At 51.5% G+C, this 24,584-nt stretch overlaps 1 protein-coding gene across 1 annotated transcript in view; it reads right to left on the bottom strand.

The window, feature by feature from the left end:
- LOC145409367 (uncharacterized) overlaps positions 1 to 24,584 on the bottom strand; it is a 199,507-nt gene that overhangs the window by 43,171 nt on the left and 131,752 nt on the right. The window contains exons 9-10 of the mRNA XM_080279837.1: positions 23,695 to 23,850; positions 18,933 to 19,070 (exon numbers count right to left, since the gene is read on the bottom strand). Of these exons, the coding sequence (XP_080135963.1) occupies positions 18,933 to 19,070; positions 23,695 to 23,850 (294 nt within the window). The remainder of the gene's footprint in view (positions 1 to 18,932; positions 19,071 to 23,694; positions 23,851 to 24,584) is intronic.

The raw sequence follows: 24,584 nt of genomic DNA, 5'->3' as shown, positions 1-24,584 counted from the left end.
AGCTACTATTATACTGCTACTACTACTACTTATACTATTACAAAACAACAGCAACAACAACAACAACAGCTACAACGGCAACTACTACTCCGACAACTGCTACTACTACTACTATCGTTACAGCTACTGACTACCACCACCATCATCACTACTAATACTAATACTACTACTACTATCGCTACAGCTACTGACTACCACCACCATCATCACTACTACTACTAATACTACTACTACTACTTACAGCAACAACAACAACAACAACAACAACAACAACTTCTAGAGTTTTCCACACCATGCGAGAGTTAACTTGGCTTTCAAATGCCTACCATCCATCATGAATGCTGAGCTGGATCCAGAGATTAACAATAGAATATGTTGCTATACTCTGTCTACTTTATCTTGGCCTACAGTTGCTCTCTCTCCTTGAATACGGAGTTGTAACAATAGATTAACACTATAGTCTGCTTGACTGACCTGTGCAGCTGAGATGTATGGGACAGGTAGGGTGTGTTTGATACGCGGCTGCTGATTGGCCGCCGATGAAGTCATTGAAGTAAATGCAGGCATGTATTGCAGTGCAACATGTGGACGTGGATGTACACCGTGGGTGGATATTATAGCGCAACATGCAGACGTGGGTGTACACCGTGCGTGGATGTAGTGGAACACGCGGACGTGGATGTACACCGTGCGTGGATATAGTGCAACATGCGGACGTGGGTGTACACCGTGGGTGGATATTATAGTGCAACATGTGGACGTGTGTGTACACCGTGCATAGATGTAGTGCAACATGCGGACGTGGGTGTACACCGTGGGTGGATATCATAGTGCAACATGCGGACGTGGGTGTACACCGTGGGTGGATATGATAGTGCAACATGCCGACGTAGGTGTACACCGTGGGTGGATATTATAGTGCAACATGCGGACGTAGGTGTACACCGTGGGTGGATGTAGTGCAACACGTGGACGTAGGTGTACACCGTGCGTGGATGTAGTGCAACATGCGGACGTGGATGTACACCGTGCGTGGATGCAGTGCAACATGCGGACGTGGATGTACACCGTGGGTGGATATAGTGCAACATGCGGACGTGGGTGTACACCGTGCGTGGATATTATAGTGCAACATGCGGACGTGGATGTACACCGTGTGTGGATATAGTGCAACATGCGGACGTGGACGTACACCGTGGGTGGATAATTTATTTCAAACGTCATTCATCGTTTTATGAAAGTTTATAATCATCTTTAATTTTCTTTGATAAGAGTAAACTTTAAAAACTAATTTTTACCTCTTCAGGTTCGGAAATTATTCCATACTTAATCCGACAGCTTGTACTGAAGGCAGTTTAAAAATATAAATATATATATGTGTTAAAATAAGAAGAGGTGTAGATGTAAATCATCGGCGGCCAAGCAGCAGCCGCGCTCTCCCTGCCTAGCTCTCGTGATCACTCCCTGCTTAACTCTCGTGGTGAGCGGACCTCTTGCCAGTCTCTCTCGAGTATTGGACTCTGCCTCAGTTACTGAGAAGCATTTTTCGGGAGTTTTTCCTGTTTTTGGCCATTTACTTAGGCGATTTTTCTCTTTTTTTCTCTGTTTCTGGGTGGACTCTGTCTCTGACAGATAGCCTTGCGAGCTTGTGTGTGTGTGTGGGTGTTTTGTGAGTGTGTTTGCGAGTTTTTTTTTTTTTTTTTTTCCGGCTGCCGTTAGTGTGTCTCTGCGTGGTACGAAGCCGAACCCTGAAGGGCTGTCGTTAGGGCAGTTCCATGAGGGGGGGCCATTAGGGCTTGGTTATAGGAAGCGCAGAGAGCGGCTCTGATAGATTAGGGAAGACCCGAAAGGGGCAGTGGCGGGGCCTCCCACGTCGCCCTTTAGAGGGCGGGGAGCATAGGTAGCCCGTCACTGTAGGGAACTGCCGGCTTTTTCTTAGTTTTTTTTTTTTTTTTTTTTTTCAGAGTGAGTGTTGGTGTATCTGTTTGGGTGTCTGTGTGAGTGGCGTCTTTGCGTGGTTGTGTGACTGTCCCTCAGGGACATGAGACGCACCCAGATCCCCAGGCCTACGGGGCCACCGCGCCCATCCCAGTCCCAGCAGAGGACGACTCGCCCTGCTGCTACACCAGGCGCGAAGCGAGAGCGGCGTCTCTCAGATGCGAGCTCTCACTCGTCAACGTCTGGTGACGTCTCCGCCTCCACTTCTTGTTGCCCTAAAGGGCAGGCTCCCCGCGCGAGGACTGTCGCCTCAGCCTCCCCCCTTCCCACTTTGGCACGTGCAGCTAAGGTTGCACGTGTCCATGAGGCTATGGAGGAAGCTGCTTCGGCTCCGCTTCCCGTCCCTACCAACACGCCCTCTGTTAATGCCCCTACTACTGCCTGCCCACGCCGCCAGGCCCTTACCACTGCCATGCCATCTCCACACAGTGGAGCCCGTGCTGCACAGGCACCCGGTGCCGACCATTCTCCCGCTGGAGCTGCCCCTGCTACTACTACCGAGGACGCTGACGGCTTTATAACTGTGGCGCGCAAACCACGGCGAGCGCCGCAGGGAAACACCGCTCCTCCAGCATCAAGGACTTTGGCGCCACGGCAGCCTTCCTCTACTCGTCGCCCCTCAGTGTCAGTCGTGCCTCCTCCACCTCCTCGCTCATCCTTTCCAGCCTTCCGCGTTCCCCTCCAGGCAGGGTTCAGCACGAGCTACGATGCAGTAGCCGCCTTAGAGCAACACCTGCCGGGCCTAGTGGCTATGAATCGTTACGGCCGCGACGACAGCTGTGTGCTGATCCCTACCGAGGAGGAGTCTTATCTGCGCCTGAAGGCAGTGGCGGAGGAGGAGGCCCCATTTGTCAAGCTCGTGGAGCTCACGCAGGGCGCCCAGACTACAAGGGCGACGGTCATGGGCTATCCTTGGCGCATGCCGGTGGACATCCTTCTGAGGCATGCGCTAGTAGAGGCAGCAGAATGCTGTCAACACCAGCGCACCAGGGAGGAAACACTGCAGGTCTGTGTGACTCTGCGAGGGTCTCTCGTGCCATCCCTCGACCTGGGCAATTGGGGAGTTTTCCATCTCCGCCCCTTCATGCCGGAACCGCTGCACTGTTACCGGTGCCAACGCTACGGGCACCACCGTGCCAACTGCAACCGCCCCGTCATCTACGGCATGTGCAGTGGCGCCCACGATACGGACGAGTGCCTGCAGCGGTTCAAGGCAAAGCAACCAATTGCGGCCAAGTGCCCCAATTGCTCAGGACGATACCACGCCTGGCACCGCAGCTGCCCCGCGAGGGTTCGAAGAGTGAACCAGGGTTGAGAGGGGCAGGTTGCTTTTGTGAAGGAAAATCAGGCCACCAGCGCCACTCCAGCTCCCCCCGGCACCTTCATCTGGGGACAACAGCGCCGCCCTCCCAGTCAGCGTCCACCACCTCTCAGCGACCAGGAGTTCCCTCCATTGCCCTCGGCTCTTACTGTGGTCCAGATCACAGCAGAGGTTCACCGCCAACAGCCGCCTGTCTCGCCACCACTTCCCACGGTAGCGCCAAGTCAGCCACTGACGCTTCTGCCACCAGTACCTGGCTCCACACCCAGCCCACCCACTGCTGCTGCTCCACCAGTCCTTGCGTTCACGGCGGAGGATCTGCGGGACCTGGGTTCCCAAATTGCAGTGGCCGTTGCCCAAGCAGTGTCCCTCAAACTGGGGATCACCCTCAAGGCGGCCTCAATCGCCTCCGCAGCCGATCGCATCATCGATCGCGCAATTGCCAGGAAGCAGCATGGTCCCGACACCCATCCTGCCCCTCGACGTCCGGCTCGCTCAACAGGGGGACCACGGACTCCCCCCCGCAAGCCGGCTCGCTCTTTCAAGCGAGCCAAGCCCAGGAAGGCCGCTGCTCTGTCTTCCACCCCTCAGCAGAGTCGGCCTCGCCCCCTTCCAGAGCAACAACCAATGCACGTCGTGGCACCCTCGACAGCCATGGCCTCACCTCCGTTGCTGGAGGACGTCCGTCTCTGTCTGTCTCCGGACGGCGGGACGGCTCCCCCCTTCGACTCCTTCAGTGGAACTGCCTAGGAGCACGGAGCAAGCTCCCGCTCTTGCAGGAGGCGGCTGCGAGGGACCGCCCCCATATCATATTACTGCAGGAGACCCTGCTCCCAGACAGTTCCACATTTCGTCTCACGGGTTACACCACCCATCTCCTCCCGTACGTTCGTGGCGTCACACGGGGATGTGCCGTTCTGGTTCAGGACCACATTGAGTGCACAGACTGTGAACCTCCTCCTTTCTGTGGACCTGATGTGGAGGTTCTGGGCGTGGTTCTCCACCTGGCTACGTCGTCCCTGACGGTATACAACGTGTACCGAAGTCACAGGGGCTCCCTGGAGATGGGAGATTTGTTCTCCCAGGCTGCCAGGGGCACTGTGTATGTCGGGGGCGACTTTAACGCCCACCACGCCTTGCTTTCATCGCCTCTCCCGTCCAATGATGCAGGGCGGCACATCTCTTTGGTACTGGAGGAGATGGATGGTGTATCTCTCTTAAATGATACAAAGGTCGCTACTCATGTGGCTGGGGGCCGTCTCGACCTATCCTTTGTGTCGTCCCCTCTGGCTGGATCTGCGACATGGTCACTTCACCCCCACCTCACTAGTGATCATTTCGCAGTTGAAGTTACACTACCAATGCCTCCACTCCCACCTCCCCCTCTCCCTCCACCGAGGTGGGATCTCCGCAGGGCTGACTGGCCGGCTTTTGGCCGTGTGTTAGCTGCGGCCTTTGAGGCATCTCCTCCTGCCCCGGACCTCGAGAGTCGAGCAGATCAGGTAGCCCGTGCTTTTTCCCAGGCTGCCTCTCTCACTATTCCTCTGCAGCGACGATCCACGCGGTGCTATCGGGACGGCTGGATTTACTGCGACAGGGTCAGGGAGCTGAATCACAGGCTCAATGCAGCACGCAGGCAGTACCGGCGGCGCCGTACATCCTCTCACCGTCGGTGCTTGGCTGCTGTCACACGCCATGTGACGTTGGAGAAGCGTCGCCTTAAGGAGGAGGCATGGATTAGATGGTGTCGAACCTTGGATTCTCACTCCACTCTCCGTGAGATGTGGAGGAGGATCCGGTCCATCTCTGATCCACGTCCACCTCGACCACCGTCACACCCTGACCCTGCTGCTGAAGCCAGCTGTCTTGCTCAGCATTTCGCGGATCGTTCTGCTTCCCACAATCTTCCGCAACCCGTCCGAGCCCTACAGGAGCAGTTGTCGGCTTCTCGTGTCGCTGCTGTACAGGCTGCTTGTGCCAGACCTGACCCCGCTGATCCTCCCATCACCAGCAGGGAGCTTCATAAGGTGCTGCGACACAGAACCGACACTGCACCTGGCCTCGATGGGCTCGTCTACTCGCTCTTGTCTCATGCTGGAGATTGTGGTAGTGAGAGACTGCTTGGTCTGTTCAATCTCTCGTGGTCTGAGGGCCGTTTGCCGAGGTCGTGGAAGACAGCTATCATCCACCCGATTCCAAAGCCTCGCGATCCCGACGCCATGCGCCCTATCTCGCTCCTTAGCTGTGTGGCTAAGACAGCAGAAAGGGTTGTGCATGCCCGCCTTGCCTGGCGTCTGGGACCGTTGCACCCGAGGACTTTTGCATACCATCCTGGCAGGAGTGCTTCTCACTGCCTTGCTTCCTTCCTCGGGGAGCTTCGAGGTGGACGGGGGATGGCAGTCTTCCCCGACCTCGAAAAAGCCTTTGAGCTGGCAAGCCCTCTAGCCATCCAGGCAGCCCTTGCGGCCCGGGGAGTTGGGGGTAGACTTCTCTCATGGGTGGGGGATTTCTTTTTGCACAGGTCGGCAGGGGTCAGGTTTCAAGGGGAGCTCTCACCGTTTTACCACCATCTTAACGGCATGCCCCAAGGGAGTGTTCTCAGCCCCTTGCTTTTCAATGTCCTTGTTGAAGGGCTATTAACGGTGGATTATGGTCCCGGCGTGACTCTGCTGGTGTATGCTGACGATTTGGCACTGGTCTTTTCGAGGGGGGACTGTTTCACCCAGGCACCCGCTGCTCTTTCTCGGCTACATGCCAAGTGTAATGAACTCGGGCTGAAGGTCAACCTCGGGAAGACCAAGTGCCTACCTTTCGGTCTCCACCCTCCAGACCGTCCTCTCTTGCTTGATGGCTGCAGCATTGAGCTGGTCACGCTCCACCGCTACCTGGGCGTCTATTTTGATGCTGGCCTCACTTTCGCCAAGCACGTCAGGTACCTGCAGGAGCGGGCTGCCACCCGAACTTCTGCTCTGCGTTATCTGTCTCGTCGCAGTCTAGGGGCATCCTATAACGTGTTACGCACTTTTTTTGTCCACGCTATCCGCTCTCTTGTGGACTATAGTGCCATATGTCTCACCAGCCTTGCCCCACATGTCTCTCAGTCCTTGGAGGTCCTTCAAAATGAGGCACTCCGCACCATGCTACATGCGCCATGCTGGACAAGGTTGGTTAACCTACGTCTGGAGAGTGGTTTTCCTTCAATGGCTCATAGAATTGCATTGCGTGCAACAGCTGAAACACTCCGGCTTGTGCATCGCCATCCGCACCTGCCGGTCTCAGCTTTACTGCGGCGTTTAGCAGGCCGACCCCCTGACCCGCTTACTCGCCTTGACTGGGCTCGTGCCTCTACGGCCCTACTACAGGATTTGGGCGTGGCTTCGGAGGTGTGCAGTGATCCTGAGGTAGACTGTCCAGGTTACTTGCCTCCTCCCCCCTGGTCACCCCCCCCTTTCACTGTTGTCTATCCCTCAGTGCCCAAGCCTCGCCACTCCATTCCGGCAGTTCTTCGGTAGGTCAGTCTTTGTAGCATCTCTACTGTCAACTCAACAGCTTCGGCAGTCTATTATATGGACGGCTCAGTCTCATCCGATGGCTCAGCGGGGGCGGCTTTTGCTTTGACTTTTCCTTTTGGACCATACACTGAATCCTGGCGCATCTCCACGGGGGTCTCAGCCTTCCAGGCGGAGCTGGTGGCTCTTCTCGGTGCCTTGCATCATGCTTACCGGCATCAGCATCAGCGAGTCGTTCTGCACACTGACTCACTCTCTGCCCTTCAGTGTTTGGAGTCTCTCGCGCTTACATCTCACCGTTTCCTACTAACGGCTATATATACTGTTGTGTCTTTCATTGAGCAGCGTGGTGGCTCAGTGATTTTTCACTGGGTCCCTGGACATGTTGGCGTTTGGGGGAATGAACTGGCAGATACAACTGCACGTGCGGCTAGCACCCTCCCTGCTGTCACATTTCCGCTTCGCCCCTGTGCCACCCGTGTCCTCTCAGAGGTGTATGCCACTATCTACAGGCGTACCAGGGATGAGCATGAACTCTGTATTGCCGAGGGATCACGCTCGGCTGCCTGGTATGCGGCGGCCACATCTTATTCACCTCTTCCGATACCAACTGGATTACCCAACTTTATTCTAGTTAGGATTAGGCGTCTCCGCTTAGGTTTCCTGTGCTACCGCCAGGTTGCCGGCTTGGAGCCTGACCCGTGCCCCCATTGCTATGCATGGTCCGCCGATCCTTTATCCCATTACTTACTAGACTGTCCGGCCACAGCGCTGCTTCTTGCAGGTCCTGGCGGAGGCTTCCCTCGTACTGGGGATGATGTCTTTGATGCAGCTAGGGTTGTTGGCAATGCATCTTTTCAGAGAATTTTGCGTACTGTGCGGGACTACCCTCCTCCTCGGTAATTCTCTCAGGCATTGATCCTGCTTTTTTTTTTTTTTTTTTTTTTTTTTTTTAAGGCTTTTCTCTGACGGGCTCTTAGTTTGCCCGTGCCCCACCAAGTATGGGTAAATATCAAACAACAACAACAAGCTCTCGTGATGAGCCGACCTTTTGCCAGTCTGTCTCGAGTGTTGGACTCTGCCTCATTTACTGAGGAAGCATTTTCGGGAGTTTTTCCTGTTTTTGGGCCTTGCAGGACTTAGCCTAATTTACTTAGGCGATTTTTCTTTTCTTTTTTTCCTGTTTCTGGGTGGACTCTGTCTCTGACAGATAGCCTTTCGAGCTTGTGTGTGTGAGTGTGAGGGTGTTTTGTGAGTGTTTGCCGGTGTGTGTGTGTGTGTGTGTGTGTGTGTGTGTGTGTGTGTGTGTGTGTGTGTTTTTCCCCGGCCGCCGTTAGTGTCTCTCTGCGTGGTACGAAGCCGAACCCTGAAGGGCTGCCGTTAGGGCAGTTCCATGAGGGGGGGCCTTTAGGGCCTGGTTATAGGAAGCGCAGAGAGCGGCTCTGATAGATTAGGGAAGACCCGAAAGGGGCAGTGGCGGGGCCTCCCACGTCGCCCTTTAGAGGGCGGGGAGCATAAGTAGCCCGTCACTGTAGGGACCTGCCGGCTTTTTTCTTAAGTTTATTGTTTTTCAGAGTGAGTGTTGGTGTATCTGTTTGGGTGTCTGTGTGAGTGGCGTCTTGTGTGATTGTGTGACTGTCCCTCAGGGATATGAGACGGACCCAGATTCGCAGGCCTACAGGGCCACCGCGCCAATCCCAGTCTCAGCAGAGGACATCTCGCCCTGCTGCCACGCCAGGCGCGAAGCGAGAGCGGCGTCTCTCAGATGCGAGTTCTCACTCGTCGACGTCTGGTGACGTCTCTGCCTTCTCTACTTCTTGTCGCCCTAAAGGGCAGGTTCCCTGCGCGAGGGCTGTTGCTTCAGCCCCCCTTCCCACTTTGGCATGTGCAGCTAAGGTTGCACGTGTCCATGAGGCTATGGAGGAAGCTGCTTCGGCTCCGCTTCCCGTCCCTAACAACACGCCCTCTGGTGATGCCCCTACAGCTGCCTCTACTACTGAATGCCCACGCCGCCAGGCCCTTACCACTGCCATGCCATCTCCACGCAATGGAGCCTGTGCTGCACAGACATCCATTGTCAACCATTCTCCCACTGGAGCTGCCCCTGCTGCTAGGACTGAGGATGCTGACAGGTTTATAACTGTGGTGCGCAAACCACGGCGAGTGCCGCAGGGAAACACCGTTCCTTCTGCATCCAGGAGTTTGGCGCCACGGCAGCCTCCCTCTACTCATCACCCTTCAGTCTCGGTCATGCCTCCTCCACCTCCTCGCTCGTCCTTCCTGGCCTTTCGCGTTCCCCTCCAGGAGGGGTTCAGCATGAGCTACAATGCAGTAGCGGCCTTAGACAACACCTGCCGGGCCTCATAGCTATGAACCGATACTGCCGCGACGACAGCTGCGTGCCGATCCCCACTGAGGAGGAGTCATATCTACCCCTGGAGGCAGTGGCGGAGGAGGACGCCCCATTTGTCAAGCTCGTGGAGCTCTCTCAGGGCGCCCAAACTACACGAGCGATGGTTATGGGATATCCTCGGTGCATGCTGGTGGATATCCTCTTAAGGCATCCACTCGTAGAGGCAGCAGAACGCTGTCAAAACCAGCGAACCAGAGAGGAAACGCTGGAGGTCTGTGTGACTCTGCGGGGGCCTCTCGTGCCATCCCTCGACCTGGGCCATTGGGGAGCTTTCCATCTCCGCCCCTTCACACCGGAACCGCTGCGCTGCTACTGGTGCCAATGCTATGGGCACCACCTTGCCACCTGCAACCGCCCTGTCATCTGTGGCATGTGCAGTGGCGCCCACGATACGGACGAGTGCCTGCAGCGGTTCAAGGCAAAGCAACCAATTGCGGCCAAGTGCCCCAATTACTCAGGACGACACCACGCCTGGCACCGCAGTTGCCCCGCGAGGGTTCAACGAGTGAACCAGGGTCGAGAGAGGCAGGTTGCTTTTGTGCAAGAGAACCAGGCCACCAGCGCCACTCTAGCTCCCCCCGGCACTTTCATCTGGGGACAACAGCGCCGCCCTCTCATTCAGCGCCCACCACCCATCAGCGACCAGGAGTTCCCTCCATTGCCCTCAGCTCTTACTGTGGTCCGGACCACAGCAGAGGTCCACTGCCAACAGGCGCCTGTCTCGCCACCACCTCCCACTGTAGCGTCCAGTCAGTCACCAACAATTCCGCCACCAGTACCCGGCTCCATGCCCAGTCCACCCACTGCTCCTGCTTCACCGGTCCTCGCTTTCACGGCGGAGGATCTGCGGGACCTGGGTTCACAGATTGCAGTGGCCGTTGCCCAAGCAGTGTCACTCAAACTGGAGATCACTCTCAAGGTGGCCTCAATCGCCTCTGCAGCCGATCGCATTGTCGATCGTGCAATCGCCAGGAAGCTGCAAGGTCTCGACACCCGTCCTGCCCCTCGACGTCCGGCTCGCTCTACAGGGGGGTCACGGACTCCCCCACGCAAGCCGGCTCGCTCTTTCAAGTGAGCCAAGCCCAGGCAGGCCGCTGCCCTGTCTTCCACCCCTCAGCAGAGTCGGCCTCGCCCCCTTCCAGAGCAACAACTGACGCCCGTCGTGGCACCCTCAACGGCCATGGCCTCACCTCCATTGCTGGAGGACGTCCGTCTCTGTCTGTCTCCGGACAGCAGGACGGCTCCCCCCTTCGACTCCTTCAGTGGAACTGTTTAGGAGCACGGCACAAGCTCCCACTTCTGCAGGAGGCGGCCGACAGGGACCGCCCCCATGTCATCCTACTGCAAGAAACCCTGCTTCCAGATAGTTCCACCTTTCGTCTCTCGGGTTACACCACCCATCTCCTCCCATATGTTCGTGGCGTCTCACGAGGGTGTGCCGTTCTGGTCCAGGACCACATTGCATGCACAGATTGTGACCCTCATTCTTTCTGTGGATCTGATGTGGAGGTCCAGGGCATGGTTCTACACCTGGCAACGTCACCCCTGACGGTATATAATGTATACTGGAGCCAGAGGGGCACCCTGGAGTTGGGTGATCTGTTCTCCCAGGCTGCCAGGGGAGCCGTGTATATAGAGGGTGACTTTAACGCCCACCACGCCCTTCTATCATCGCCTCTTCAGTCCAATGAAGCAGGACGGCACATTTCTTTACTTCTGGAGGAGATGGGTGGTGTCTCCCTCTTAAACGACATGACAGAGCCCACCCATACTGGGGGAGGTCGCCTCGACCTCTCCTTTGTTTCAGCCCCACTGTCAGGCCTGGCGTCATGGTCACTCCACCCCCACCTTGCAAGTGACCACTTCGCTCTTCTTGTGGGCTTGCCTCTCGCCCCCCTCCCGCCTCCCACATCACGGTGGGATCTATGCAAGGTGGATTGGGCGGCCTTTGACCATGCTCTCACGGCAGCATTTGCTACATCCTCTCCCGCCTCAGACCTCAAGAGCCAAGCGGATCAAGCGGCAAATATTTTTTCGCAAGCTGCCTCTCTTGCCATTCCATTGCAGCGGCGCTCGGCAAGGTGCTACCGGGACGGCTGGTTTTACTGCGACAGGGTCAGGGAATTGAACCAGAGGCTCAATGCAGCACGCAAGCAGTACCAGCAGTGCCGTACATCTCCGCACCACTGGTACCTGGTTGCTGTCACTCGGCATGTGGTTTAAAGCGTCGCCTTAAAGAGGAGGCATGGATCAGATGGTGATGGTGTCATACCCTAGATTCTCACTCCACTCTCCATGAGATGTGGGGGAGAAGAATCAGGTCCATCTCTGATCCGCGTCCTCGTCCGCCCTCCCACCCTGACCCTGCCGCTGAGGCCGGCCGTCTTGCCCAGGATTTCGCTGACCGCTCAGCCTCTTCCAATCTCCCGCAGTCCTTCAGAGCCTTACAGGTGCAGCTGTCCACCTCTCGCATTGCAGCTATTCAGACAGCGTGTGATACACCTGACCCCGCTGACTGTCCAATCACCAGCAGAGAGCTTCAGAAAGCGCTGAGGCGCCGGGAGGACACTGCGCCGGGGCTCGACGGGGTCACGTACTCCATTTTATCACATGCTGGAGATTGCGGTAGAGAGTGTCTGCTTGATCTGCTCAACCTCTCGTGGTCTGAGGGGCGTCTACCAAGGTCGTGGAAGATGGCTGTCATCCACCCGATTCCGAAGCCTCCCGATCCCACTGCCATGCGCCCCATCTCCCTGCTCAGTTGCATTGCTAAGACAGCTGAGAGGGTTGTGCGGGCTAGTCTTGCTTGGCGGCTGGGACCGCTGCACCCAAGGATTTTATGCCTATCATCCAGGCAGGAGTGCCACCCACTGCCTTGCGTCATTCCTTGAGGAGCTGAGGGGCGGACGGGGGATGGCCATCTTCCTCGACCTCAAGAAGGCCTTCAAACTGGCAAACCCCACTGTTATCTTGGTGGCTCTTGCGGCCAGGGGAGTAGGGGGCAGGCTCATATCCTGGGTCCGGGACTTTTTCAGTGAACACACTGCGGGGGTCCACTTTCAGGGGCACCACTTCTCTTTTCATCCTCATCCTAATGGCACCTCCCAGGGGAGCATTTTGAGCCCTCTCCTCTTTAACGTCCTGATGGAGGAGCTCCTAACTGTGGAATATGGGCCTGGCATAACTCTTCTCTGCTATCTGGTAAATTACCAATATGCTGGGAATCGAACCAGGGACTCTCAGGTGAGAGCCAGGCAGCATACCACTACACCACAACCAGGTAAAAGTTAACTCGCGTTGTCACAATCTTGTAACCAACATCCCTCCGCCCCCACTGTGGGCATCAAGAGGATGAGTTAACCCCCTGGCACTCGGGCAAGTAGATGCTTTGAATCTATCCCAAGCACTTACGGCAAGTCAGAATGAAGAGAGAAACCTGTACTGTACACAGGAAAAATCATCTGGTAAATTACCAATATGCTGGGTTAACTCATCCTCTTGATGCCCACAGTGGGGGCGGAGGGACGTTGGTTACAAGATTGTGACAACGTGAGTTAACTTTTACCAGGTCATGGTGTAGTGGTATGCTGCCTGGCTCTCACCTGAGAGTCCCTGGTTCGATTCCCAGCATATTGGTAATTTACCAGATGATTTTTCCTGTGTACAGTACAGGTTTCTCTCTTCTTCTCTGCTATGCTGACGATCTAGCCCTCCTCTTTACGAGGAGAGACTGCTTCACACAGGCGGACTTGGCCCTTTCTCGGCTGCATGCCAAGTGCACTGAGCTAGGGCTAAAGATCAATTTTGCCAAGACGGTGTCTGCCTTTTGGCCTCCACCCCCCCGACTTTCCACTGCTGCTCGGAGGTCATCACCTCTCCCTGGTCACCATCCACCAGTATCTGGGGGTCTGGCTAGATGGGGGTCTCACCTTTGCTTGTCACGTTCGGTATCTGAGGGAATGTGCTTCCACCCGAATGGCTGCTCTTAGATATCTATCCAGACGGAGTTTGGGGGCATCATTTTCTGTCCTCCGGACTTTTTATATTCACGCCATCCTATCTCTGGTGGACTACAGCGCCATCTGTCTGACTGGCCTCACTCCACCAGTATCTCGATCTCTGGAGGTCATACAGAACGATGCCCTCCGTGTCATGCTGGGCGCTCCACGTTGGACCCGGGTTGTTAATCTGCAAATGGAGGGTGGTTTGCCATCTCTGGCACATTGTATTGCGCTACGAGTGGTGCTCATCACTCTACAGCTGGTGCAGTGCCGGCCCCACCTGCCTGTCTCGGCACTCTTAAAATGGCTTATGTGTCGACCACCTGTGCAGGCCCCTCAGCGTGACTGGGCCCGCAATACAGCTGCTATTGTTCATGGGCTGGGAGTTGATGAGAGCCTCTGTCAGGATCCTGACTCCCCCTTTCCGGGATATGCAGAACCACCACCATGGGATCCCCCGCTTTTTCACATTTTTGGTCCCTCGGAGGCTAAACCTCGCTCCTCCTTTCCTGCACTCCTCCGTCAGGAGGGTCTAAGCCGAGTAGCGACTCTAGCCTTACCGGACTCGGCCGTCTACTTCACTGATGGCTCAGTTTCATCTGATGGCTCTGCTGGGGCGGCCTTTGTTTCTGGCCAACTGGTAGAATCTTGGCGACTCTCCCAGGGTGTCTCAGCTTTCCAAGCAGAGCTTGCTGCCATCTTGGGTGCCTTGCGACATGCCCATCACCATCATCGCCACCGAGTCATTATTCATACTGATTCTCTTTCCTCCCTGCAGAGACTCCTCTCCTTTTCCCTTCAAGACAATATCTTTCTTCTCATGGCTATTCATACATTTGCATCCCTTCTTGTCCGCAGGGGTGCAAATATCATCCTCCACTGGCTCCCTGGACATGTTGGTATCCGCGGCAATGAGCTTGCGGATGGTGCAGCACGAGCAGCTTGCTCTCACCCTAATATAACATTTCCACTGCGCCCCGGCCCATCGCACCTCATCCGCACTCTAACTGCTACCATCGGCAGGCAATTCATAGAGGATCATCGGCTTTGGGTAACGGAGGGCTCTTGCTCTGCTACCTGGTATGCCACTGCCACTTCCTATTCCCTGCTGTCACCCCCTCCAAGTACACCTAATTATCTTCTAGTGAGGCTCAGGCGCTTGCGTCTGGGGTTTCCATGCGATGGACAGATTATTGGCGCAGAGCCAGACCCGTGCACCCACTGTCTAGCCAGATCTATGGAGCCGCTCAATCACTATCTGCTTCACTGCCCTGCCACTACCATGCTTAGGTGTCAACCTGACACAGCACTGGCACGGTCTGGGGATGACTCTACGGATGCTGCTGGCATTGTCGCCCGTGCTCCCCCTCAACATTCTACTCCAAACGGTCAGGGACTACCCTCCCCCTCGATAATTCAAGTTTGAACCTCATGCGCACCTCTGACGGGCTCTCTTGTTTGCCCGTGTCCCCACCATATATGGTGGAGCGAATATCCCAACAACAACAACAACAAGCAGCCGCGATTCAAACACACCCTACTCAGCCCATGCATCTCAGCTGCACAGGTCAATCAAATGGGGTATAGAACATGATGGTAGTCACGAAGAAGTGCTATGAAAAGGATGTAGAACAGTATACTCTTTTCACTTCAGTTTGGCCTAAAATAATTGCCATCTCTCCATCTTGAATACTGAGTTGTAACAATAAACACTAGAATATGATGCTAGTTATGAAGAAGTGCTGGGAATTAACACTATAGAAAAAAAAATAATAGAATATGATGCTAGTCACGAAGAAGTGCTAGGACGAAGAGCCTTAGGATAGTCCTTTTCCGCCGCTGAGCTACGTGAAATAAGCAGCAAAGGGACGAAAATCAGGGCAAAGATAATGTGAAAGGACGATAGGAAAGGAGAGACTATCTATCTATCTATCTGTCTATCGCCAGACGCCCTAATCCCGCAAAGGGTGGCCGCAGACAAAACTCCTCCAAGTCTCTCTGTCACCCACCATTTGACTGCCCTCCCCCCAACTCATTCCCCCCTCCCTCATATACCTCTCCACTCCATCCCTCCACCTCATCCTCGGTCTACCCCTCCCTCATACACCTCTCAACTCCATCCCTCCACCTCATCCTCCGTCTGTCTTTATACAACAGGAAATAATAATAATAATAAAAAAACGAATATCTCTGCCAAGTTAAGGTGAAAGGAGTATAGTATTGTCTTATTCTGCCATTATCTATCTATCTATTGCCAGACGCCTCAATCCCGTAAGGGGTGGCCACAAACAAATCGCCTCCATGTCGCCCTGTCCCCCGCCATTTCATTGCCCTGCTCCCAGTTCACACCACCCTCTCTCATATACCTCTCCACTCCATCCCTCCATCTCATCTTTAGCCTCCCTCTCCCTCGACCCCTCTCCACCTCACTTACATACACTCTTCTCGTCAGTCTCTCTCTCCATATTCTGCCATTATGCTGTCCGGAATATTCTGGAAAAGGACGAAAATCTGGACCAAGTTACCGTGAAGGAACTATACACGCGGCTCACTCTCTCTCTCTCTCTCTCTCTGGCTCATAATCTTGTCCTTTTGCAGCTTACTTTCTCTCTCTCTCTCTCTCTCTCTCTCTCTCTCTCTCTCTCTCTCTCTCTCTCTCTTTCTCACACACACACATACACAAACGTCCAAACTCTCTCTCTCTCTCTCTCTCCTTTGTTTCACATTCTTTGAAGTGCTTTGTATGGCTTTATACAGTGAGGTGTTTCATTCTCTCTCTCTCTCTCTCTCTCTCTCTCTCTCTCTCTCATACACACACACACACACACACACACAAACGTTCAAACATTCTCTCTCTCTCTCTCTCTCTCTCTCTCTCTCTCACACACACACACACACACACACACACACACACACACACACACACACACACACACATACACACAAACGTCCAAACATTCCCTCTCTCTCTCTCTCAAAGCCAAATAGTTTCCTGTAACCCCGGAAACCATCTATTATTCTGGGCCTGGTGGTTTAGTGGGATAGGAAGCCCTGATTGGATGGATTCTGTAGGGGTTCCCAGCTGAGAGGAGGTTGGGTTTAGCTTTATATGATGCCGCTCAGGGGAGAGTGAGGAGGGTCACCTTTGTCTTAAATGCCGGGACTGAATAGCACAGCCCCGGGACCCTACGCTCGAGTTTATATAGGGAGATGTGGGATTGGATGGATGGATGTGTGGATGTGGATGGATGTATGGATGTGGATGGATGGATGGATGGATGGATGTGGATGGATGGATGGATGGATGGATGTGGATGGATGGATGGATGGATGGATGGATGGATGGATGTGGATGGATGGATGGATGTGGATGGATGGATGGATGGATGGATGTGGATGGATGGATGGATGGATGGATGTGGATGGATGGATGGATGGATGGATGGATGTGGATGGATGGATGGATGGATGTGGATAGATGGATGTGGATGGATGGATAGATGTGGATGGATGGTTGTGGATGGATGGATGGATGGATGGATGGATGGATGGATGGGTGGATGGATGGATGGGTGGATGGATGGATGGATGGATAGATGTGGATGGATGGATGGATGGATGGATGGATGGATGGATGGATGGATGTGGATGGATGGATGGATGGATGTGGATAGATGGATGTGGATGGATGGATAGATGTGGATGGATGGTTGTGGATGGATGGATGGATGTGGATGGATGGATGGATGGATGGATGTGGATGGATGGATGGATGGATGGATGTGGATGGATGGATGGATGGATGGATGGATGGATGGATGGGTGGATGGATGGATGGATGGATGGATGGATGGATGGATGGGTGGATGGATGGATGGATGGATGGATGGATGGATGGATGGATGGATGGATGGATGGGTGGATGGATGGATGGATGGATGGATGGATGGATGGATGGGTGGATGGATGGATGGATGGATGGAGTCAATTTAAGTAGCTCAAAGGCTTTTCGTGCCACTTCTTCGTGACTAGCACCATATTGTAGTGTAAATCCATTGCTACAACTCCGCATTCAATTGGAGGGTTGGCAATTTTAGGCCAAGAGTTAGACCGTATACCATTTCACCTCATAGCACTTCTTCGTGACTAGCATCAAATTCTAGTGCCAGTCTAGTGTCACAGCGTAAGAATTGAAGATGAAGATATGGCAATTTTTAGGCCAAGTTAGAGTAAAAGGAGTATATGCGACTGCTGGTGCTGCAGAGGGACGCCTTCACGTGGTGGCACTAATACCACTGGTTGTGCAAACGTCCCTCAAATCCCTCCCTATCGCTCCCCAAAGTAAGATGGCGGATTACTGAAGAAGGGACTGACTGCTACGACTACTACTACTGCTGCTACTACTACTACTACTATTGGACTGCCTACTACTACCACTACTACAACTACTACTACTGCTTACTTACTTACATACTTATTGCTACTACTACACAACTACCTGCTGACGGTATTATCGTTTCATTTTATAACTGAAGAACAGAATATGGGTCTGCATGTTTACTTATCTATTTATCCATCTAACTATCTATCTTTGTATATCTATATCAATATCTATCTATCTATCTATATAGATAGATATATACGATATATAGATAGATAGATAGATAGATAGATAGATAGATATAGATAGATAGATAGATAGATACATTGATACATATATATATGTATATATCTATATATCTATATCTATTTATCTATCTATCTATCTATATATATATATATATATATCTGTCTGTCTATCTATCTATCAACATCTTCAGTAAGTCATGAGTCACTCTCCATTATTCCACATTATAACAATGGATCCTCAGGCATAATATACTCGTGAGGTAAAAATGATAACAATACAAGGTAAAGGAAGAGCAGAGAACAAAGGAACGATATTTAGTTACAGTGGCTGTCTGTGTGGCTGGCACACACACACACACACACACACACACACACACACACACACACACACACACACACACACACGAGACAAAGGTGTTGCTCTCTTTTAACTCTAAATTGCCATCTCTGCATCATGAATAATTTTCTCTCTATCTGTCTGTCTGTCTGTCTGTCTGTCTGTCTCTCTCTCTCTCTTCTTTGTTTCACATTCTTTGAAGTGCTTTGTAAGGCTTTATACAGTGAGGTGTTTCATACTCTCTCTCTCTCTTTCTCTCTCTCTCTCTCACACACACACACACACACACACACACACACACACACACACACACACAGACAGACAGACAGACAGACACACACACACACACACACACACACACACACACACACACACACATACAGACACACACACACACACACACACACACACACACACACACACACACACACACACACACACACACACACACACACACACACACACACACACACACTCGCTTGCCATCTGGTAGGCGGGAGTTCGCGCCTCGCTCAGGTTGCGAAAAGTTTCACTGACGAAGTGGGTGGTTACTGTCCCCCTTGAGCAAGGGGACGGGTGTGTGCGTGTGTGAAGGTCACAGTCTTGCCCTTAGATCGGACTATATGAGTTCTCAGCTCCCTTCCGGGAGGGTAAAAGCTGACGATCACGACCATCAAGTGATCCTGACCGACCCGGTGAATTACACACACACACAAGTACTAACAATTCACGGAGAGCAGGATAGAGTCTTGGTAGGCCAGTTCAGGCAGCTTCACGTTAGTAGCCTGGCAGATCAACATTGCACCGTCGTCTTCTCTACGGGGGGTGAATTGCAACACCGCTACAGTCATGTTCCCTCCCTCTGGCTCCTGGAAAAAAGGCACAGCAGTGAGAATAGTAGTAGTAGTAGTAGCAGTGGTTCCTGTCTTACTGTAAATTGGGAATGTATCGTCCTGTCTCGGCTACCTCCCTTTCTTTGGGGGAAGCAGCCTAGGTATATAGATAGATAGATAGATAGTAGTAGTAGTAGTAGTGGTAGTAGCAGTAGCAGTAGTAGTAGTAGTAGTAGTAGCAGTAGTAGTAGTAGTAGTAGTAGTAGTGGTGGTGGTGGTAGTAGTGGTGGTGGTGGACGTAGTAGTAGTGGTGGTGGTGGTCGTTGGGTAGGATGTTGAGCCGTAGTATTATTTTATTCTAACAATGGGTTCTCTCTCTCTCTCTCTCTCTCTCTCTCTCTTTTTATAATGCGTTCGACTCTGGGCATAGGCTCAGCAACCCGTTCCCTGAGTCCCGGCAGTCCTCCTACGTACCACACATCTCCCCATGTCACCAGTGAAAGACACACATCTCCCCATGTCATCAATAAATATAGACACACATCTCCCCATGTCATCAATAATTATAGACACACATCTCCCCATGTCATCAATAAATATAGACACACATCTCCCCATGTCATCAATAAATATAGACACACATCTCCCCATGTCATCAGTGAATATAGACACACATCTCCCCATGTCATCAGTGAATATAGACACACATCTCCCCATGTCATCAATAAATATAGACACATATCTCCCCATGTCATCAATAAATATAGACACATATCTCCCCATGTCACCAAGCAAAATAGACACATATCTCCCCATGTCATCAAGCAAAATAGACACATATCTCCCCATGTCATCAGTGAATATAGACACACATCTCCCCATGTCATCAATGAAAACAGACTCCTGCTAAATTAAAAAAAAAAAAAAAAAAACTATAATATTTGTTGACATACGCGGACAGTCCCAGAAGGTGGTGTGGGGAGACGCGAATCAAAGAGTTTTAATCTTGATCAGTCTCGTCAAAAAGGCTGCTAAAATGGAATGAAATTACTTAGGTCAGTTTAGCCTGTGTAGATTCATTCCTCTGGCGAAGTGTGGATGAAACTGGTGGGGAATTAAACTTTGCCTTTGACTCGTGGCACCCTACACACCCTCAGAAATGTATTAACACTCTCAGGTTGAAGTGTGGATGAAACTGGTGGGGAATTAAACTTTTCCTTTGACTCGTGGCACCCTACACACCCTCAGAAATGTATTAACACTCTCAGGTTGAAGTGTGAATGAAACTGGTGGGGAATTAAACTTTTCCTTTGACTCATGGCACCCTACACACCGTCAGAAATGTATTAACACTCTCAGGTTGAAGTGTGGATGAAACTGGTGGGCAATAAACCTTTGCCTTTGATTCGTGCCACCCTACACACCCTCAGAAAAGTATTAACACTCTCAGGCTGTACTCATCTTGTGGAACGCTGATTCGATGATTATAATGTTAAGAAAAGTAGATCTTAGTGATGCTGTTATTATAGTGAACTGAAAATCTGTCTAAACCTTTGGAGAAAAAAATATTACTCGTCTCATAGTGGCGCCAGCAGCACTGAGAGAATGTTGACCGTACCAGACAGTATTGGGACGCTGTAAGCACCAGGATTTTTGTATTATATGACCATAGACTCTTAAAGCAGCTCCTATCGTGTGTGTGTGTGTGTGTGTGTGTGTGTGTGTGTGTGTGTGTGTGTCTCTCTCTTTATCTATCTGTTTACCTATCTGTCTATCTATTGGTCTCTCTATCTATATCTGTATCTACATCTGTATCTATATCTATCTATCTATCTATCTATATGTATCGTTGTTGTTGTTCATGCTTAACTCTGGTTTGTCTGGATGAGCAAACCCATCGACCACAGGTAAGCAACTGCATCTGCGGGGCCGTCCTACAGATACAGTGCAATATATACACCATGTAGGGATCCGGCGCCCTCTTGTGGTAGACAGCGCCTCGCCAGGGTTGAGCCAGAGCCCTTCCCACGGCGAGGTGCAGGGAAATACGAGGTCTGGTTCCTGGTTGGACGCCGAAGCAACTCCATCCTGAGTGCACAGGGTCACCACGTGTAGGCTCCTCGCAGACGCCAAAAATAGTATTATATGCGACTGGAAAAACTCTGTATATCTGTTTATCGGTTGCCAGACACCTTAATCCCATAAGGGGTGGCCACAAACAAATCGCCTCCATGTCCCCCTGTCCCCCGCCATTTCATTGCCCTGCTTTCAGCTCACACCCTACTCTCTCATATACCTCTCCACTCCATCCCTCCGTCTCATCCTTGGCCTCTCCCTCCCTCTCCCCCCCTCTATCTCACTCACATACACTCTCCTCGTCAGTCTCTCACCCTCCATCCTCTCCACATGGCCAAACCACCTCAGTGTGTTTCTCCTAACGCTTCCTGTCACATCCACATCAAAAACCCAGTTATAAAGGAAACGCCAGAACGGAAGGATAATTTGAACTATTTATCAGGAAAGTCTGGCTGCGTAAAAAAAATAATAATAATAATAAAATAGAATAAAAAGTCAGCTAAATAGAGAGACAATTAACTCGTGCATATCGTAATTTCCTGAAGGTAATTGCCACGCATGGTTTTCCACCCAGATCGAAACACACTGACGGCCCTGGATTTGTAATAATAGGGAAATGATGAATGTTGTATGTAGGGCACTATGCAATGATGAATGTTGTATGTAGGGCACTCACAATCTCATGGAAAGTTTGTAGTTCCCCAGATACATTAGCTATAGGGCCTGAGGAGAGGCCTAAACGATGGAGCAGCTGCGGCGTCCACCCGGGAGCCAAACCTCGCCTTATATCCCTGCACCTCGCCGTGAGAAGAACCCTGGTCCTTAGGTTTCCTTGGCCGGACAGACAGGGGATAGGCAACAGCAACTACAACTACCTCCCCAAACCTGCCACTATCGCTGCGTTGTGGGCGTGATTATTATTATATTAGGACTTACTGGGCCATGCATGATTAACACCCTGTCCATTCATTTATACACAATAGGGAGGATGGACACCTGTATGGATGGACACCTGTATGGATGGACACCTACAGTATATGGATGGACACCTGTATGGATGGACACCTACAGTATATGGATGGACACCTGTATGGATGGAGGACACCTGTATGGATGGACACCTACAGTATATGGATGGACACCTGTATGGATGGACACCTACAGTATATGGATGGACACCTGTATGGATGGAGGACACCTGTATGGATGGACACCTACAGTATATGGATGGACACCTACAGTATATGGATGGACACCTGTATGGATGGACACCTGTATGGATGGAGGACACCTGTATGGATGGACACCTACAGTATATGGATGGACACCTGTAGGGATGGAGGACACCTGTAATCTGCTGTATGGGTTATTAATTCATTCATTTGTTTTTCCTTCCTCTGTTCTGTTATTGTGAAAAAAATTATACATACAGACGACCCTTCCCTATACATTATTCAGGCCATAGGTAATAACTGATATGGTAAATTAGCTGATATGGCAATTTAAATGATATGGCAATTTAGCTGATATGGGAATTTAACTGATATGGGAATTTAACTGATATGGGAATTTAAATGATATGGGAATTTAGCTGATATGGCAATTTAAATGATATGGCAATTTAACTGATATGGCAATTTAAATGATATGGCAATTTAAATGATATGGCAATTTAAATGATATGGCTTTTTAACTGATGTGGCAATTTAAATGATATGGGAATTTAACTGATATGGGAATTTAAATGATATGGGAATTTAAATGATATGGGAATTTAACTGATATGGCAAATTAGCTGATATGGGAATTTAACACCGCGATTGCCAACGTGCGTGGGGAGAGACCTGCATTTCCCTGTATTCCTCGATGCGTGTGCTATAATATTCACTTTATACTGTGCACCGATATACCGTGGCGTTGGTGGACCTCCGTTATACTGTATGCTATGTATGGAAGTGAAGCTTGGACCTTGTTGGAGGGACAGAAGTCAAGAGTGAAAGCAGTGGAAATGAGTTATTTGAGAGGAGCCTGTGGAGTCACATGGAGAGACAGACTGACAAATGAGGAAGTGAAGGAGCGTTGTGGTGTGGATGTGAATGTGATAGGAAGCATCAGGGGAAACACACTGAGGTGGTTTGGCCATGTGGAGAGGATGGAGAGTGAGAGACTGACGAGAAGACTGTATGTGAGTGAGGTGGAGGGGGTGACAGGGAGGGGGAGGCCAAGGATGAGATGGAGGGATGGAGTGGAGAGGTATACGAGAGAGGCGGGTGTGAGCTGGGAGCAGGGCAATGAAATGGCGGGGGACAGGACGACATGGAGGTGATTTGTCTGTGGCCATCCCTTACGAAATTGAGGCGTCTGGCAATAGATAGATAGAAAGAACTTGTGAAGACATAGCATCCCATCTCAGAGCCTTGAATGACAGATTATCACCCTATGTCAGAGTTTTTAAAGGGAGAATAATAATGATAATAATAATTATAGCAATAATAATAATAATAATAATAATAATAATAGTAATAGTAATAATAATCATAATCATAATAATAATAATAATAATAATAATAATAACACTACTGACCTTATAATGTGAGGTGGGAAGCATGGTACTGTCCAGCCACCAGACCACGAGAGGCTGTGGGCGGCAACCATATACCCTGCACTCCACCTCGCGTTCCTCTCCCGCCCACACCTCCTTCACCGCCTCCACCTCCACCCCAACCACAGCCACTGCACGCCCACGGCACGCCCACAGCACGCCCACAGCACGCCCACGGGTACATAAGCCGAGAGGAAAAGACATGTTGAGAGAGTTAAAATAAACAAGAAGGTGCCTGGAGAAAACTCAGCCTCCACATGCCTATACAAATTTTGGAACTGTCCTGAAAAATTTTAAACTATCTATCTATCTGTTGCCAGACGCCTTAATCCCTTATACTGGATGGCCACAACAAATCGCCTCCACGTCACCCTGTCCCCTGTCATTTCACTGCCCTGCTCCAGTCCTCTCATATACCTCTCCACTCCATCCCTCCATCTCATCCTCGGCCTCCCCCTCCCTGTCCTCTCCTCCACCTCACTCACATACACTCACCTCGTCAGTCTCTCACTCTCCATCCTCTCCACATGTCCAAACCACCTCAGTGTGTTTCTCCTAGCTCTTCCTATCACATCCACATCCACACCACAACGCTCCTTCACATCCTCATTTGTCAGTCTATCTCTCCATGTGACTCCACAGGCTCCTCTTAAATAACTCATTTCCACTGCTCTCACTCTTGATTTCTGTCCCTCCAACAAGGTCCAAGGTTCACTTCCATACGTTACTAATACTACATTATTTTCCAGACCCACACACATGGCCTCAAAAACTCGAATGCCCAGAGTAGAGTACGTTCAAAATAAAGTTCTCAGAAGTGTCACTAATACCCTGAGAGTGTATGTGAGTGAGGTGGAGGGGGAGG

The sequence above is a fragment of the Coenobita brevimanus genome, chromosome 80, assembly GCF_032717465.1.
Source record: "Coenobita brevimanus isolate Jiangsu-jjx chromosome 80, ASM3271746v2, whole genome shotgun sequence".
Classification (NCBI taxonomy): Eukaryota; Metazoa; Arthropoda; class Malacostraca; order Decapoda; family Coenobitidae; genus Coenobita; species Coenobita brevimanus.
Note: the sequence above shows the minus strand (reverse complement) of the source record. Positions and strands in the feature narration are given on the sequence as shown.